Genomic DNA, 18,649 nt, shown 5'->3' on the forward strand with positions numbered 1-18,649 from the left:
TAGTATGACATAGAAATTACCAGCTCTAGTTACAAGGTTATGTTAGTGTCTCTTCATGAGCAGAAACTTTGGAAATTCTTCAGCTATTTAAAAAGTATTCCAGCCACAGAATGTAATGGCACTCGAGAGGTAAAATCTTCGAGGAGAAAGTTAGGACTGCAGATGCTGGAGATCAGAGCTGAAAATGTGTTGCTGGAAAAGCGCAGCAGGTCAGGCAGCATCCAAGGAACAGGAGAATCGACGTTTCGGGCATAAATGTTATCTTGGTATATCTCAACAGTCTGTTAGCACAGAGCTGTCAGGTTCACTGTGCAGCGATTTAAATATTAACGGTCTTGTTTAATAACATGGTCCTTCCCAACCCACTTTTTCAGGAAGGGCTTATGCCCGAAACGTCGATTCTCCTGTTCCTTGGATGCTGCCTGACCTGCTGCGCTTTTCCAGCAACACATTTTCAGCCCGAGAGGAAAAGCCAGGATCATTCTGTTCAAATTGCTTAGAACCGGGAACGTCCTGTAGGTTTTCCTGAAGGCCACATCATCCTGCTGTTGAAGAAAGAGAATATAAATATTCAAAAGGAGCAAATCACTGACAGGATATTTCAGAGCCAATTGTCTTCATTCGCTTGACCTTGAAATACTGACACACCTTTACTCATAATGACTTTAAGATACAGGTTTCTGACAATAAAAACAACAATTGGGAGGGAACAAGTTGGGTTAATCTGTGAGAGACAGGAATTTAGAATGATTGTTTGTCCAGAGTTGAGTTTAATCTGAAATCCTGATTGTGAGGGAACAGGCCTACACCTTCAGGCTACATCCTGGACATTGTGGCAGGTTTGAGGCTGTGTCAGAGGTGAGCTGGGAATTCCAGCAAGTGCAGCACTCTTCACATTAACAGACCCTGCCTTGTCTCAAGGCAGCAATGGGGTTGGTAATGGGCCTCACAGATACCCAAGTACAAGAGTATAACCCACTTTGGTCTAGCTCCCCAGCTGTGTTTCAGTAGAGGCCCAGGGGATCTTTTCCATCCACCTGAGAGGGCAGCGAGGCCTTTGATTTAATGCTTCATCTGAAAGACAGCCCCTCTGCCACTGCAGCACTTCATTTACACTTCACTGAGGTACCAGCCTCGATCAGGTGCTCAAGTCTCCAGAATGAAACTTGAAACTACAACCGTTGATTTGCCACAATTTCAAACTAAAAACACTTTAACAAAGGCAACATTTCACTTGACACATCATCAAAAATTCAAAATAGTCAGTACTATTGGCCACGGGGGAACTGATTGAAGCCCCTCCCAGGAGGGGGGTAAAGTCAAGCATCAGCTCCTACGAAAAGCTAAGACTCGGAAGACAAGTCCATGAGAGGAGCTTTCATGAATAAATGAACAATTTGATAAATAAACCTAAAGATTAATGTTTTAGATTCTTTCAGTGTGCAGGTGCGAACATCCTGTATGGATTTTCCCCTCATACACGCTGTGAATCCATATTCTAATTACTTCTATCCAGCCTGCAGTTTTCCATCTGCCCACATCAAAGAATACAAAGAATTTCAGGCTGGGATTGCAAGTTTTGCAACATGGACCATCACATTGGAATGGTCACTGTGACGTTCAGGAGTTGTTGGCAATTCAAGACAGCAACATTTGATTCAACATTGTCCCTTCTCCTCGTCAAAGGGTTATTAATAGCTGATTATTGCTTTGGGTTTGGGAATATACTGTTCATTGTGTGAAGGAAATCAAATAATCAAAGCATACACTAAAATCATAGTAAAACATGGAAACTCCTCACTTGATCCAATCAGTTTGTATTAGCGTATGTGCATGTAGCCTGTAATTGATTGAAAGAAATAACAATTCAGAATGAACAATGTGTAAATGTAAAACAGAATGGGTTTGCAGCAGAAATACACTTCAAAAGGAGAATGACAGCCTTGAGAGCAGATTTTCTTACCTGATTGTCTCATAGCAGTGAACTGTAATCACTATGAAAATGATAAAAGTGCCAACAATAATCAATGCAACAGAACGTGTCGATGAAGTAACATCTGAAGCATCTTCACTGTGATAATCCTTTGAGAAAGAAAATTCTAAATGTTATTACATCAAAGCACCATCAGGGATCTAGCCACAGGTCCACCATATTTAAGGGCTGATCACAAAAATCCTGAAAGCCGTTAGAAATGTTCTAAAGGCACTTCCACCAATTCATACCTTAACTCAAGGCTGACAGAGGAGAGGTTGAAGGAATAACACAAAAAAGGAAAATGAAAGGAAACATGAAATATGGACAAGACTAAAGAAGTCCAGTCTCCAGTACAACATGCCTCACTGGTGCAGAGGGAAATTTCCAATACTGGCTGGACCAGCCTTCAACTGCACAGTGGTTGCAGGTGCCCTTGTAATCCACGCTGCCTTTAGCTCCCAGAAGACAGTGTCCCATGGCTGTGAGCAGGTGGAGATGTATGTGGATTGTGCCATCTTGCAGAGTCTGTCAAACCAGCTTTGTTGCCAGTGGGTGACCCTGTTTTCTTTTCACATCAGAATTGAGGCAGTTCAGCCTCAACCAACTATTCTGAATGTTCCTTAAAACTCCAGCTCCCACCCAGCTCCCATTCAATGTGCAGAAGAAACCGAGGTCTAAAGGATCAGAGAAATATCTGTCAATCAAAATGGAGCAGCTGGACAAAACAGCGGAGTATTAGAGACCAGGATTGTTGAAGTCCTTTTTAATTAATTGTCTCTGTTCTATTCTGTTAAATCTACATCAAATGCCGCCTAAATTAAGGACATTTCATACACTGGAGAAAGAGACAGTCAAACCAAAATGGACATGCAGCAATTCAAAACGAACCCTCAGAAACCACGATTTCTGCAAAGGTGACAAACAACTCCAACAATTGGGTCTGCTGTGTAATGGATGACACATTTCCAATCTCATCTGCATCAATGATCATGACATGTTGGACTGTCAGAAAAATGATAGCTCACAGTGGCCTGTTATGTGTGAGAGAAATGTGCACTGGGCATCGAGACTTTGCTTTGGGATTCTCTCTTGCCTGATGTATTTGCAGACATCAAAATTTGTGGTGTGTTTTATTTTTGGCGCTGGGTTGGCAAGGGGTTCTGGGAGAAAACAGCCTGCCCTTGGATCATTTGAGCTTGAAATGCCTCGACCTTGACTATTGCCAACTTGCCTCTTTCCTCGGTTCATCAATGACAATGTCTGATCCCACAAGGATGGAGAGAGTCAGGTGAGTGAGGTGGGTCACAGGAGTAATTGCAGTGATTTCAATGGCAGTGTAGCAGAGTCACAGCAAAGGGAGCTGAAGGACACAGCATGAAACAAATAACAAAGTGGCATCACAGAGCAAGGCAGATCAGCGATTCGCAGGGAAATGTTTCAGCTCAGTTACTGATAACTTCATTGTGATCAAGAAATCAGGTCGAAACAAATGAAGTTGAAATGGAAAGCCTGGAGGGAAGGGAATGGGAGCAGTGGGAATATAAAAGAATAGTGTGATATCAGCACAAGGGGAGGAGCAGATCCCAAGTAGCTGGGACTATTTTTCAAATAAGGCACAACCCTCTGTCTTTCTGGTAAGTTCATACGCTGTGCAATGAAAAAGGACATGGTGGGGCATCTCAGTTGTGTTGAGTACACACCCTGTAGCACGTAGCAATCCAGGAAGCTTCTCATGTTGGACAAGGTACTTTCTAATGAACCTGTTCAGAATTGTGATGTCACTCCTCTGGAGCAGGGAGGACTTGAACTCAAGCCTCCTGCCTCAGGGGTAGGGACACTACCCACTGTACCACAGGAGCTCTCTTGTGCAGGACAATCACGTACACAGGAATTATCACCGTCTGGAGCAGCTTGAGCTTCAGATCGTGAGCAGGAGCTGACATGCTGCAGCTTAATAATCCCCGAGCAGAAAGGGAATGAATGACTGCCTAAAGAGAACCAGGTAGGAGTCCCAATGCATCTTTCTCTTTGATTGGAGGTGGGTTTGTGAACTGGTGATGGCAATGCCAAACTGTGAGCACCTTGGTGACTCTGTTTAGGGAAACACCGATAAAATTCCGAATGATGACAGTGGAAGTGCAACCACTACTTTAGGGAACAAACATACATTACTGTAGCCACAGACACCAGGATGATATGTTGCCTCCCTGTTATCTGGGTCAGCGAGGGACCACTCTAAGGGGAAAGAATGATATGGGAGACTGGGCAGAAAAGCAAGAACCCACAGGATCCAAGAGCACGGGACAAATTGAATCTGAGCTGTTCAATGATAGGAAGCAAAGGGCAATGGGCAACACTGCTTTTGTGATTGGGAGGCTGTTTCAGTGGGGTTGTGGAAGGCTCTGTCCCTTACTTTACTTGGCAGGTATCAATGATGTTGGGACAGGATTCAGTTTGCAGATGTTATAAAAATGGATAGTGAGGAAGAAATCTTCAGGCATCAGAGAGATAACCACTGAGCTGGGAGAAAACGCGATGGAGAGAAATGTAAGTAGGGAATTGGAAGGGGGCAAATGGGTGAGGGAAGAAACGATAAATGGTGGAATACTGAGCGGTGTGAAGGAATAGAGAGACTGTGGAGCACATGTTCCCTGAGGTTACAAATTAGGTCGATCAGCTGCAAAGAAGGCCAATGGGATTGTTGATTAACCAAGGGGTAAAATATAGCAGCAGAGAGCTTCAGCTCAATCTAGGTCAGCCACTGGTGGAGTCCTGCACACAACACCATTTACAGGGTTACTGGAAGGATTTGATCACAGAGGAAATGTACACAGAGATTGACAAAGATATCACCAGGAATAAAGAACACAAGGACAGATTGGAGAGACCAGGCTTTTTTAAAACAGGGAAGGTTGAGGAGAAATTTAATTGAGATGGACAATGCAATAGGCGCTTGAGGCAGAGTAAGCCTGTTTCCCTTGGCAGAGAGATCATTACCCATGGGGTAGAAATTTAGATTAATTTGTGTATGAATAGAGGGTAGTTGAGGAGAAGATAGGGATCCGTAACTCGCAACCGAAAAGTGTAATGGAGTCAAACCCTAATTATGTTCAAAAATGAAAATTGGATATGCATGTAAATTGTTGTAATTTACAGAGCTGCTACTGGAAAGTGGGATTGATTTGGATAGATCCCTCTCAGTATGCACAGACGTGATGGACAGAATGGTCCCCATCTGTGCTTTCAATGATCTATGTCTCTCTGCTTCCCTTTCATTCCACAATGAAATTGTATTCAAACCACAATGAGAGGACAGATTGATCACAGCATGCTGGAGACTTATTGTTCCTACTGCAATCCATCCAGAATAAAACACAGTATTTGATTGGATCATTCGTACCAGTAACACAGCGAAAGAGGTCAAGTGGGTGCACTTGCAGGTGATGTAGTGAAGCTGACTTTCTGTCGTACAGCCAGACTCACTCCAGATGCCATGACTTGTGCTCCCTACAATGAAAAGTTAGAAAATCAGAGGTGAGCCATTACTCCTCAATTCTAGAGCTAACAAAGTTTGTTTCATCAAATGTTAACTCACCTTTTCTGAAATCCCAAAAGACACATTTTCCACTTGAGTTAGTCTAAAATGGAATTGATTTACATCATAAAGGGCTCTCATTCACTTAAATAATTTATTTGTTCAGTTGCACAGCGATGAATGAATGAGTGTTTGTGTTTTCCCTTACCGGCAAGGTTGTGTTCTGGAAGACAATGGTCACTGGGTCGGTGAGGTTTTCAATGGTGACATTGACCACTTCGATTCCACTTACTAGATTGTTTAACACAGTGCTGTTATTGTCACTCTGGAGACAAAGGACAGCAAGAGTAATGTATACTTAAGGACTGTGGATACTTTTTACAGATGGGACTGTGTATTTTAAACAGGATTAAATTTGAATAAATTCGTATGTACAAACCTTTTTGCAGAGACTTGGCCTTATTGGTATTTCAGTAAGTGAGGCAAAATAAGAAGCATTTGTGAACGGTATGAGTGTGCAGCCAGCATGAAACTGCCCACCCAAACAAGATAGAGGCAGCTTAGTTTTGCAGAAACATGTTTGGATTCATTGGTCGGAATGTCTTCACCAACATATGGGCAGCACGGTGGCACAGTGGTTAGCACTGCTGCCTCACAGCGCCTGAGACCCAGGTTCAATTCCCACCTCAGGCGACTGACTGTGTGGAGTTTGCACATTCTCCCTGTGTCTGCGTGGGTTTCCTCCGGGTGCTCCGGTTTCCTCTCACAGTCCAAAAATGTGCAGGCCAGGTGAATTGGCCATGCTAAATTGCCCACAGTGTTAGGTGCAGCGGTAAATATAGGGGAATGGGTCTGGGTGGGTGTGCTTCAGCGGGTCGGTATGGACTTGTTGGGCCGAAGGGCCTGTTTCCACACTGTAAGTCATCTAAAAACATTCCAAAAGGCTGATTAAAACTGAATCCTCTTTTGTTCTTTACAACTTTGAACACATTGTTTATGATCCGACATTTGAAGTCAGAATCTCTTCCTGTAATGAGAGTCTGTTCATCCGGGGCGCTGAATATTGGAAATAGAAAAGTTCATGTGGTGTGGATGGAAGTAATCTCCTGATCTCTGCCCTGGAAAGGAACACTTTGTCTGTGACTGCCGATGTTCCAGTTTACCTGACATCAAGTTAAAACTGGAAATGGTTTTGCAATCCATGGATTTTCCGATGTTTGTAGCACCTTCACTTCCATTTCAGTATTTACTCCAGGTCTCCCAATGTCAGCTATTTTCCCAGCTCGTTAAAGCTGTTCCAACCCACACTGCCCAATTCTTTTACAATTACAGAGTACTTCCCGGGATATGAGAGATTGGAAGAATTGGGGAGTATGAACTGGCCAGAGTAGAAAATTACTGAATGAAAATGGAGCATATAAGGACAACTAATGTTTGAAAAGTCAAAGTGATGCAAAAGATGAAATAAACAAAAACTGAAAGTATTGTTCCTGTTGGTTCCTTTGTTTTTTTTTATTTGCTGGAGACTGGTATTCTGGAAGAAACACCAAGCTAATGATGGATCAATATACTGAGTACTTTGTGTCCATGTTCACACAAGAGGAAGCAGACAAAACACTAGTAATAAACAGTAAACCTATTAACTAGGAGCAGGAGTAGGTAACTCAGCCCCTCAAACCGATTTTGCCGTTCAACTGATCATTGCTGATTTAATCTCTGCCTCAACTCCACTACCCTGGCCTCTCCCCATAACCCTCTAACCCAGTATTAATTCAACATCTGTTTCTCTCCTCCTCAAATGTATTCAGTTTCCCATGTCCACTGCATTCTGGAATAGAGAATCCCATAGATTCATGACCTTTTGAGAGAACAATGGATGGATGAAGGGATTGGGGTTCTCGTCAAGAATACAAAAGCATTACACGTGAGATGTAGACAACTGGGATCAAATGATTCTTATGAAGAGTATAAAGAGGGTAGGAGCATTCTGAAGAGGGAGATCAGGAAGTCAGGGAGGGGATATGAGAGCCTTGGTAGATAAGGTTCAGGATTCTCTAAAAACATGAACAGTAAAAGAGGAGCTCGAGAGAGAATCGGGTCCCTTACAGATCAATGAGGTTCTCTCTGTGTTAGGAGATGGGAGAGATACAAAATAAATACTACGTGTCAATTTTTTACTGTGGAAAAAAAAGATGGTGGCTAGGGAACTCTGGGTAAATAAATATTGATATGTTGAAAACAGTTCACATTGCAGAAGAGGAAGTGTTGAATGTCTGAGAATACATACCGTTAAATAAATCTCCAGGACCTGATCAAGTGTATCCCAGAATGCTGTGGGAAGTGACGGAAGAAATTGTGGAGCCCATTCAGAAATATTTGACTCATCTGTCACCACAGGTGAGTTGCCAGAGGACTAATGTTGTGCCTTTATTTAAGAAAATTGTTTGGAGAATTGTGTTCAAGAGTCAGGGGGTCATGATGCAGCGATGTAAGACATTGATTAGGCCACACGTAGGATTTTGTGTTCATTTCTGGTCGTCAGTCCAAAGGAAGGATTGGAGGCTTCAGAAAGAAGAGTTTACAAGGATGCTGCCTGGATGAGAGGGTATAAGCTATAAGGAGAGGTGAGTAAAACTCGGAGCGCAGAAGCTGAGGGGAGACTTAGTCGAAATGTACAAAATTAATGAGATGCATAGCTAGGGTTGACATCACTGTCCTTCTGAGCAGTTTATGCTCTCAAACCCAGTGTTCTCCTGCTATAACTTCAATACAGCCCAGAACTAAAAAATACTTAACGAGTTTTGTAAATTGAAGGGTCAAATGCGATGTTCGTACAGGAACACAAGCCCCCCATACCAGAGGCAAAATACAGTTAAGTCACAGTCTAAATGATTGATGTAATTTGGGAGCTTTTCCTTTGAGTGACAGAGTGAGTGCTGAAGCTGTGTTCTCTCCTGTTTTCAAGTGTGGGTCTTGTGTCTGAAGCAGTGCCACAAGTATGTCAGTGAGCTTACACTGGTGGTCGAGGTCAGTGAATGTATCTTCAAAAGGACATTTCCCCCGAACCACACCACTCTCACCACACTCTGCTCAATGCACCACAGCCATATCACCCAGCAGTCCCTGGGGACTGGGACTCAGACCAAACATCCAGATACTGCACCTTGTGCTCATGCAGAACCCAGTGAGGCCAGACCTTCACCCAGTTCCTGCTGCTTCCACAAAACTCCAGCTACTCGGTATAGCAGCCCCATCACATGACACGGTACAATACAATCACTGGGACATTTCTCTCTCTCTTGTTGGAAAATGTTGACCATGAGAGTATGAAGCAGCGTGTGAGAGCATAAACCTGCTGTCCTTTCTTGCATCCCACTCCGAGGCACAGCACTACATTTCACGGTGTTAACTTCATAAATGTAGCGATTACTTGATATAATATTGTCCTATTGCTATTTTCCAAATGAATTAACTTGCATTATACTTCAATGTTGATTCTGACTACGTTACCTGGAAAAGGTTTGTATTTCCATAGATAACAAAAATGACTCTCGAGATCAGAACATTTGGCTGTTCCTTAACCTGGTCCAGAAGAGTTGGAGGCAATTCAATTTCAACCTTTCGGGCTAAGCTTGAGATATTTTGCTGCTGAATCTGTTTGAATGAAACAAGGTAAATCAATTGTTTATCATGAGCCCAGCTGGGGATAATACTGAACCAGTTAGATTCCAGAGGGAAACCTGACTTGATTGACTGTAAAGTTTATTTTTCCAGTTTGGGTGCCATGGTGGTCAGTCACTGAACATATTCATAAGAGGTTTCTCATATTCTTTTAACTAAGAGCAGAAGTTTAGCATACAAACTGGAATAACCAACAGCATGATATCAGTGAGACGTTTTGGAAGTATTCGATCATAAACAGCAAAAAGACCCATGAACACATTTCCACGACAGTGTCTCTCACACACACTTAACCCCCTGTGAACTGTCGCTCCGGTCAATTTCTTACTCAACTGACAAGCTCACCAGGGTGACATTTACACATTCACCTGTGATCTTTTCTCCCCATTACTGCCTTTTCTGAGATACCCAGACACTGACAGACTAAGAAATGCTAAGGGTTTTTTTCTGCTCTGTCTACCTGTACTGCTGAAACAGCTTATGACATCTTGTTCGCTCTGATGGTCTGGGGACTGTCAAAATTAAACTGCTCTTTTACTGGTATGTATTCTTTTCTTTCAAACCTCTCCCTACCCTCTCTCCAACTGTCTCTCAGTCTGTCATGAATCTTAAATTGGTTAACACTCCAAGTGGCTCACCTTTCCAACTTGGAAGTATTTCACCATTACCTCATTATCACTGGGTCAAAATCCTGGAGCTCCCTCCCAATACCATTGTGGGTCTACCTCCAACACATGGACTGCAGCAGTTCAAGAAGGCATCTCACCACCACCTTTTCATGGGCAACTCGGGATGGGCAATAAATGCTGACCCGGTCAGTGACACCCACATCCAACGGGGGGAAAAAGAAACAAAGAAACATTGTCCAACAGTCTTTCCATCAGGTGACATGCTTGGGTGTTCAGCTTAAGCACATCATTTCATGGAAAGGTAGTTTTGATCCAATGCTTCACAGAAAATTTTTCACAGAACTGAAAATCCATTTACCTTGAGAGTCCAAGATCCCTGATAATAGCATATTGGGAGCCTTTATCACAATCTGAAATATCAGGAACAATATGCTGAAGGAAAATAGTTGGAAAGGCAGCCTGTCAGAGGGAGATCAACAGTTTATACAGCAACACTGATCGGTTCAGTGAGTGGACACAAAGTTGGTAAATGGAGCATAATGTGAGAAAATGCAAAGCTGTTCATTTTGGAAGGGAAACCAAAACAGTTTCATTTAAATGGAGAAACCCTGAAGAAAGCTGCAACACAAGGGGGCTTGGGGAAACTTGTGCACAAAACACAACAAGCCCACTCACAGGTGCAGCAGGTAATCTGGAAGTCTAATACAATGTTGGCCCTGATTTCAATGGAGTTGAAATATAAGAGGAGGGAAATCTCACTGCAACTGAACAAGGTGCTAGTGAGACCACATCTGTAGTATTTTGGTCCCTTATTTAAGGAAAGATTACATTCCAATGTAATCTGAGGCAGTTCAGAGAAGGGTCACTAGAAAACACTTTAGGGGCTTGACAGTGTAAATGCTGAGAGAGTATTTCACCTCATGGGAGAGTCTCGGACCAGCAAGCATAGTCTCAGAATAAAGGGGAGCCAATTTAAGACAGAGATGAGGAGAAATGTCTTCTCTCAGAGGGTTAAGAATCTTTGGAACTCCTTGCCACAGAGAGCTGGGGGACAGAATCCTTGTGTATATTGAAGGCGGAGATAGTTAGATTCTTGGATCAGTGGGGGCGTCAGGGGTTATGTGGAAAGTGGCCATGGGGAATGTCGGCTCAGCTGGTATTCTATTGGATGGCAGAGGAGCCTCGAGGGGCCAAACAGCCTCCTCCTGTTCCCATTTCTTATGGCCTTATGGAATTCTGGGAGGTAACTGGCTTCTTCCATGAGAATCAGCTTCCCTTCCCCTGTAAATACAGTCACTTCCTCTCTGGGTTATTCACTGATAGGAGCGACCATATTAAAGTAAGCTGTTAGTTGTCTGCCAGTGTCCTGCTGAGAGTTGTAACAATAACTGCAGCAATCCATTAGGTTCGGATGGAGATCTCCCTGGGATACAGTACAAAGCAAACAAATCTGGATGCTGGAAATCAAAAGTAATAAGAGGAAATGCTGGAAATACACAACAGGTCAGGCAGCATCTGTGGAGAGAGAAGTGGAGTTACATTTTAGGTTGGAAACCTTTTGTCAGAATTCTAAACAAAGTCAGAGATACAACAGGTTTTAAGCAACACGGGCAGGAGAATGGGAAGATCTGTGATGGGGCCAGGCAAAAGGACTCTCCCTGTCTTTTCACACAGCAGCTGTTGGTGAGGATTCTGCCATTTCCCATCTGTACTCCTGGTCGAGACTCATCTTTTGTTTCTTTGTTTGTTCCATTCTCATCTTAGAACGTTGAAGAATACACCGCAGTACAGGCCCTTCGGCCCTCGATGTTGCACCGATCCAAGCCCACCTAACCTATACTAGCCCACTATTCTCCATATGCCTATCGAATGCCGCTTAAATGCCCATAAATAGGGAGAGTCCACCACTGCTACTGGCAGGGCATTCCATGAATTCACGACTCGCTGAGTAAAGAACCTACCCCTAACATCTGTCCTATACCTACCCCCCCTTAATTTAAAGCTATGCCCCCTCATAATAGCTGACTCCATACATGGAAAAAGATTCTCATGGTCAACCCTATCTAAACCCCTAATCATCTTGTACACCCCTATCAAGTCACCCCTAAACCTTCTTTTCTCCAATGAAAACAACCCCAAGTGCCTCAGCCTTTCCTCATACGATCTTCCTACCATACCAGGCAACATCCTGGTAAACCTCCTTGCACCCATTCCAGTGCCTCCACATCCTTCCTATACTATGGCGACCAAAACTGCACACGATACTCCAGGTGCGGCCGCACTAGTGTCTTATACAACTGCAACATGATCTCAGGACTCCGGAACTCAATTCCTCCACCAATAAAAGCCAGTACGCCATATGCCTTCTTCACCGCACTATTTACCTGGGTGGCAACTTTCAAAGATCTGTGTACATGGACACCAAGATCCCTCTGCTCATCCACACTACCAAGTATCCGACCATTAGCCCAGTACCCCATCTTTTTGTTACTCTTACCAAAGTGAATCACCTCACACTGAGCTACATTGAACTCCATTTGCCACCTTTCTGCCCAGTTCTGCAGCTTATCTATATCCCGCTGTAACCTGCCACATCCTTCCTCACTGTCAACAACTCCTCCAACTTTCGTATCATCTGCAAACTTGCTCACCCAACCTTCTAGCCCCTCCTCCAGGTCATTTATAAAAATGACAAACAGCGGCACGGTGGCACAGTGGTTAGCACTGCTGCCTCACAGCGCCAGAGACCCGGGTTCAATTCCCGACTCAGGCGACTGACTGTGTGGAGTTTGCACGTTCTCCCCGTGTCTGCGTGGGTTTCCTCCGGGTGCTCTGGTTTCCTCCCACTGTCCAAAGATGTGCAGGTCAGGTGAATTGGCCATGCTAAATTGCCCGTAGTGTTAGGTAAGGGGTAAATGTAGGGGAATGGGTGGGTTGCGCTTTGGCGGGGCGGTGTGGACTTGTTTAGCCGAAGGGCCTGTTTCCACACTGTAAGAAATCTAATCTAATCTAAAAGTAATGGTCCCAAAACAGATCCTTGCTGAACAACGCTAGGAACTGCATTCCAAGATGAACCTTTACCACCAACTACTACCCTCTGTCTTCTTCCAGCCAGCCAATTCCTAATCCAAACCTCCAACTCACCCTCAATGCCATACCTCCGTATTTTTTGAAGTAGCCTACCATGGGGAACCTTATCAAACACCTTACTAAAATCCATACAGACCACATCTACCGCTTTCCCATCATTCACCTCATTAGTCACCTTCTCAAAGAATTCAATAAGGTTTGTGAGGCACGACCTGCCCTTCACAAAACCATGCTGACTATCCTTGATCACATTATTCCTATCCAGATGTTCATAAAACCTATCCTGTACAATTCTCTCTAAGACTTTGTCCACAACAGAAGTGAGACTCACCGGCCTATAGTTACTAGGGTTATCCCTACTCCCCTTCTTGAACAAGGGAACCACATTTGCTATCCTCCAGTCTTCTGGCACTACTCCTGTAGACAACGAGGACATAAAAATCAAGGCCAATGGCTCTGCAATCTCCTCCCTTGCTTCCCAGAGAATCCTAGGATAAATGCCATCAGGCCCAGGGGACTTATCTATTTTCACCCTTTCCAGAATTTCCAACACCTCTTCCCTACATACCTCAAAGCCATTCATTCTACTTAATTGTGACTCAGTATTCACATCGGCAACAATGTCCTGTTCCTGAGTGAATACTGACGAAAAGTATTCATTCAGTGTCTCCCCAATCTCTTCAGCCTCCACACGCAACTTCCCACTACTATCCTTGACTGGACCTATTCTTCTTTTGCCTTGTACCATTGTCTCTCTTATTATTCAGTCACTGCTGCCTTTCACCTTGTCACCAAAAAAGGTAATTTCAGTGTGAGGTACAAATTGGTACTTGGGACTCTGCAGTGGTCACCCTCATCAATACCGTCATGGACAGATGATTTTGTGTCTTCGAGGATTGCCAGGCTGTTTCAGAGGGCAGCTAACAATGAAGATAGAAGCAAGAGGAGGCCATTCTGCCCTTTGAGTCTGCTCTGCCCTTCATCACCATCATGGCTGATTGTCCAACTCAATAGCCTAATCCTGCTTTCTCCCCATTACCTTTGACCCCATTCACCCCAAGTACTATATCTCATCACCTCTTGAATACATTCAACATTTTGTCATCAACCACTTCCTGTGGTAGTGAATTCCACAGGCTCACCACTGTCTGGGTGAAGAAATGTCTCCTCATCTCCATCCTTAATGGTCTACCCTGAATCGTCAGACTGTGATCCCTGTTCTGGACACACCCACCATCAGGAACATCCTCCTGTATCTACCCTGTCTCGTTCTGTTAGAATTTTATGTTTCTATGAGATTCCCCACTCACTCATCTGAACTCCAGCAAAAACCATCCTAAACTCATCAATCTCTCCTCATGTGTCAGTCCCGCCATCCCTGCAATCAGCCTGGTAAACCTTCACTGCACTCCCTCGAGGGCAAGTGTATCCTCCCTCAGAAAAGGAGACCAAAACTGCAACAATATTCTCGGTATGGCCTCACCACGGCCCTGTACAAGAGTCACATGTAGTGCAGACCAGGTAAACACAGCAGATTTTATTCCCGAAAGGGGATTCGGGGATTTCAATATCTAACTCTAATAGACTTACCCTGTGTTCCAGGGTTCTGAACCTTTCCCACCCAGGGCACCTGTACAAGGCTGAAAAGTTGTTGTGGCCATTCAGTGAGAATGGGAGATGTCAGGGCCAGTGGAGCTGGGGAAGACCGATACAGCAGGGGGAGGGCAAAGACTTTTAAAAGAAGGGGGAAACGTTGAAGAATGGAGGCATGTGGGACTGTAAGAACAAGATGTATGGGTCAGAGAGGTTTGAGGAAATCTCATGGTTTTCAAACAGTGTGTAAGGTTGGCCAACGTCAGTGCTGCAGGAGCCACGCCTCATTAAGGCCACACCCACAGATTGAGGAAATGGAAGAATGTAAAGCTGCATCATTCTGTCAGAGCATTTGCGAACCCACTTTGGAAAGCTTTGCTGTATTCCCTTCTCCCACATGGACGTACAGTACTTCACCTCCCCTTCAATCCATCCCCGCAGTTCACCACAATTCCTCCCCCTGGTAGTGAGTTCCACATTCTCTCGGAGTAAACAGGACTCCAAGAGTGATCTAACCAAGATTTGAGATAAGTTTAACATAATTTCCTTCCTTTTCAGTCTATTCATCTCGATGTGAACTCAGCACGATGATTCTTTTATTCTGAACTTAAAAACCTGCATTTTTATAGAATCCCTACATTGTGGGAGCAGGCCATTTGGCCCATCAAGTTCCCACCGACCGTCCAATGAGCATCTCACCCAGACCCAACACAGACATTTCCCATGGCTAACCCACTTGGCCTGTACACCCCAGGACACTATCACGGTCAATCCTCACAACCTGCATATCTTTGGACTGTGGGAGGAAACCTGAGCACCTGAGGGAAACCCACATAGACACGGGGAGAATCTGCAAACCCCACACTGACAGCCACCCAAAGGTGGGATCGAATCCAAGCCCATGGCGCTGTGAGGTAGCAGTACTATCCATCAAACCACCATGCCACCCTAATTATCTGTGTACGGCTGCTGAGATCCTTTTGTTACTGGACTCAAATTAAATTCTTGTTTTTCAAGTAAGAGATGATGTCTTTATCTTTCAAACCAAAATGTGTATCACATGTTTATACGTATTGATATTTGTTTGTAAACTTTATGCCCATTCTGCAATTATTAGATTTCTGATCATTTGTGGTAATCTCCATTTTTATTGGTTTCATCCATAAATTTACAATTTTTTTCAAATCCAAACTCTAAGTGAATAATAAAAATCTATGAACAATTGTGATGTATCTCCCATTGCCAAATTCAAGAGCACCTTTGGAGAGGCTCAGGATCGGATTAAGTATGACCCTGAGGTGGTTCACAAACATTGAATGGAATTAAATAAGTCTAGAATACAGTATCAATGTGAATTCACAGGAAGGGTTAACTTCAGTTTAAAATAACTACACTGAGAGATTCTCAAGCCCTCTCCCAACATTTTCTCTAAAAATGGTGTTAGTTTCCAACACATGATAGTCATTGCTTACAATGCCCAGCTAAACACAACACTCACCAAATCTGATGGAGGAAAGTGAAGTCCTTGGAACTTTTCAGCTTCTATTCTTTGAATGTGAGCAAAGTAATTTGGCGTTGAGAAGGATTGATTTCCTCCTTCAATTTCTATCTCTGCGAGTATTCTCTCCAGTGTTGTACTACAACAGAAACGCAATTTAATAAAAGCAGAAAGTGCTGGAAATATTCAGCCTGGCAACATCTGTGCAGTGAGCAACATGTACGTGGCTCCACAATAAAAAGTAAAGGGGTCACCCCCACAAGCTCATAACCAGAGGGACCTTGTTGATGACACATGTAGGATTTTCCAGGGGAAATGCTGTAAAGTGCTTTAATAAATCCAGGAAAACATACCGTGGATTATTAAGTAAATGATGAAATGAAGCAAGATATATTTCTCATACTGTGAGCCCTGGGGGTGCTCAGAGTCTGGCAGCCAGCATTCCCAGGGACTGGACATGTGTGTCAGGCACTAACCATTTTAATCACGGGTTAGTGCGATCAATCAGGGAGCGTTAAACAGACAAAATGGGAGCTTTAAAAAGGTGAACATGTAAAGAAATTCTTCCATCTTCTTGTGACATTGCAAATGCCCCCATTCCATCAGCAATGTTAACAGACCTGCTAACCACTGCCAACATGGAACCTGACCTTGATGGGTGGAAATTATCTTGAACCAGGGTCTGAACCAGGAACATAGGGAAAGGAGAGAAATACCCAACACGTGACAAAGGGTAAGCACCTGACCCCCACCCAACATTCACATGAACGCATACTCATAGATGTTTAATTTAATCACCGGGCTTAAACTGGAATTGTACATTAATTGGAGGTGAAAATTAGACGGTGTCTATAATAGACAGCTGATGAGCAACAAGTTGAAAATCACAGAACTCCTGCAGTGCCACATGGCCCATTGAGTCTGCACCAACCAGACAGTCAGCCAAGGCTGGAATTGAACTGAGATAACTGGTGCTGGGAGGCAGCAGTGCGAACCACTGTGTGACCAATCAATCCCACAGATTCTGTTCGCAGATGAACATCACATTTTATGAGCACTGATACCTACCTGTCAGGAATGACACCATCACATTGCGCTAGGAATTTGTTCACTGAATCAGAGTTGTTCATGTTTTTCTCCCTGGAAAGCAGTTGCTGCATCATGTCACGGCACATTTGGTTGGGATCCAAATTCTGGGGAGTGGGATTGTTACCTGCACGATGACGGAATATGAAGGAGACAAAATATAAGCAAGTAAAATGGTTTGAACTTTATCCGGAGTAATACAGGAAATAATAAGAAACTCCCCAAAACTCGCAACTAGAATTGGGGAATTGGAAACCTTTGTTCAGATGTTTCTTTGAAAGGAGGAGAGGGTGTTTAGTCATAAGCCCGTGGGTAATGTAAGAAAGGGCTCTTTATTTAATTATTCATTTGTGGGATGTGGGCGTCGCTGGCTGGCCAGCATTTATTGCCCATCCCCAGCTGCCCTTGAGAAGATGGGGGTGAGCTGCCTTCTTGAACCAGTCCACCTGCTGTGGGTTGACCCCCAATGCCATTAGGGAGGGAATTCCAGGATTTTGACCCAGCGATGGTGAAGAAATGGTGATATATTTCCAAGTCACGATGGTGAGTGGCTTGGTGGGAAATATGCAGGTGGTGGTGTTCCCATGTCTGTGCTGCCCTTGTCCTTCTAGATGGGATTGGTTGTGGGTTTGGAAGGTGCTGACTGAGGATCTTTGGTGAATTTCTGCAGTGCATCTTGTAGATAGTTCACACTGCTGCTACTGAGCATCAGTGATGGAGGGAGTGGATGCTCCTAGATTTAGTGCGGAGTAAGCGGGCTGCTTTATCCTGGATGGTGTCAAGCTTGTTGAGCATCTTTGGGGCCGCACCCATCCAGGTAAGTGGGGAATATTCGATCACACTCCTGATTTGTGCCTTGCAGGTGGTGGACAGGCTTTGCAGAGGATTCAGTGATGGGAACATCAAGGAGTGAATGTCAAGGGGTGGGGGTTAGATTGTGTCTTCTTGGTGATGGTCACATCCTCGCATTTGCGTGACTTGCAACTTGTCAGTCCAAACCTGGATATTGTCCAGATCTTGTTGCATTTGAACTTGGGCTGCTTCAGTGTCTGAGGAGTCATGAGTGGTGCTGAACATTGAGCAATCATTGGCAAACACCCCCACTTCTGACTTGGTGATGGAGGGAAGATCATTGATGGAGCAGCTGAAGATGTTTGGGCCTAGGACACTACTCTGAGGAACGTGTGCAGAGATGTCCTGGAGCTAAGATGACTGACCTCCAACAACCATGAGCATCTTCCTATGTGTTAAGGGATGACTCTAAATACCAAAGATTTTGCCCCCTGATGCCCACTAATTCCAGTTTTGCTAGGACTCCTTGATGCCACACTTGGTTGAATGCAGCCTTGATGTCAAGGACTGTCACTCTCACCTCACCATTGGAATTCAGTTCTTTTGTCCATTTTTGAGCCAATGCTGTAATGAGGTCAGGAGCTGAGTGGCCTGGTGGAACCTAAACTGGGCGTCACTGAGCAGGTTATTACTGAGCAGGTGCTGCTGGGTAGCACTGTTGATGGACACCTTCCATCACTTTCCTGATGATCGAGAGTAGACTGATGGGC

The 18,649-nt window shown here is 44.1% G+C and overlaps 1 protein-coding gene across 1 annotated transcript in view; it reads right to left on the reverse strand.

Annotated features, from left to right (window-relative positions):
• Nucleotides 1–440: 440 nt before the first annotated feature.
• The window catches only part of LOC148147380 (uncharacterized), a 79,180-nt gene continuing 60,971 nt past the window's right edge, over nucleotides 441–18,649 (reverse strand). Inside the window, exons 11-18 of the mRNA XM_087995603.1 lie at nucleotides 17,070–17,214; nucleotides 16,002–16,140; nucleotides 9,021–9,164; nucleotides 5,719–5,835; nucleotides 5,571–5,613; nucleotides 5,376–5,482; nucleotides 1,964–2,082; nucleotides 441–545 (exon numbers count right to left, since the gene is read on the reverse strand). Coding sequence (XP_087851729.1) covers nucleotides 497–545; nucleotides 1,964–2,082; nucleotides 5,376–5,482; nucleotides 5,571–5,613; nucleotides 5,719–5,835; nucleotides 9,021–9,164; nucleotides 16,002–16,140; nucleotides 17,070–17,214 — 863 coding nt within the window. The 3' untranslated portion in view covers nucleotides 441–496. The remainder of the gene's footprint in view (nucleotides 546–1,963; nucleotides 2,083–5,375; nucleotides 5,483–5,570; nucleotides 5,614–5,718; nucleotides 5,836–9,020; nucleotides 9,165–16,001; nucleotides 16,141–17,069; nucleotides 17,215–18,649) is intronic.

The sequence above is a fragment of the Chiloscyllium plagiosum genome, unplaced genomic scaffold (genome assembly GCF_037043375.1).
Source record: "Chiloscyllium plagiosum isolate Xiang-an unplaced genomic scaffold, Cpla_swu_hap1 HiC_scaffold_17, whole genome shotgun sequence".
Classification (NCBI taxonomy): domain Eukaryota; kingdom Metazoa; phylum Chordata; class Chondrichthyes; order Orectolobiformes; family Hemiscylliidae; genus Chiloscyllium; species Chiloscyllium plagiosum.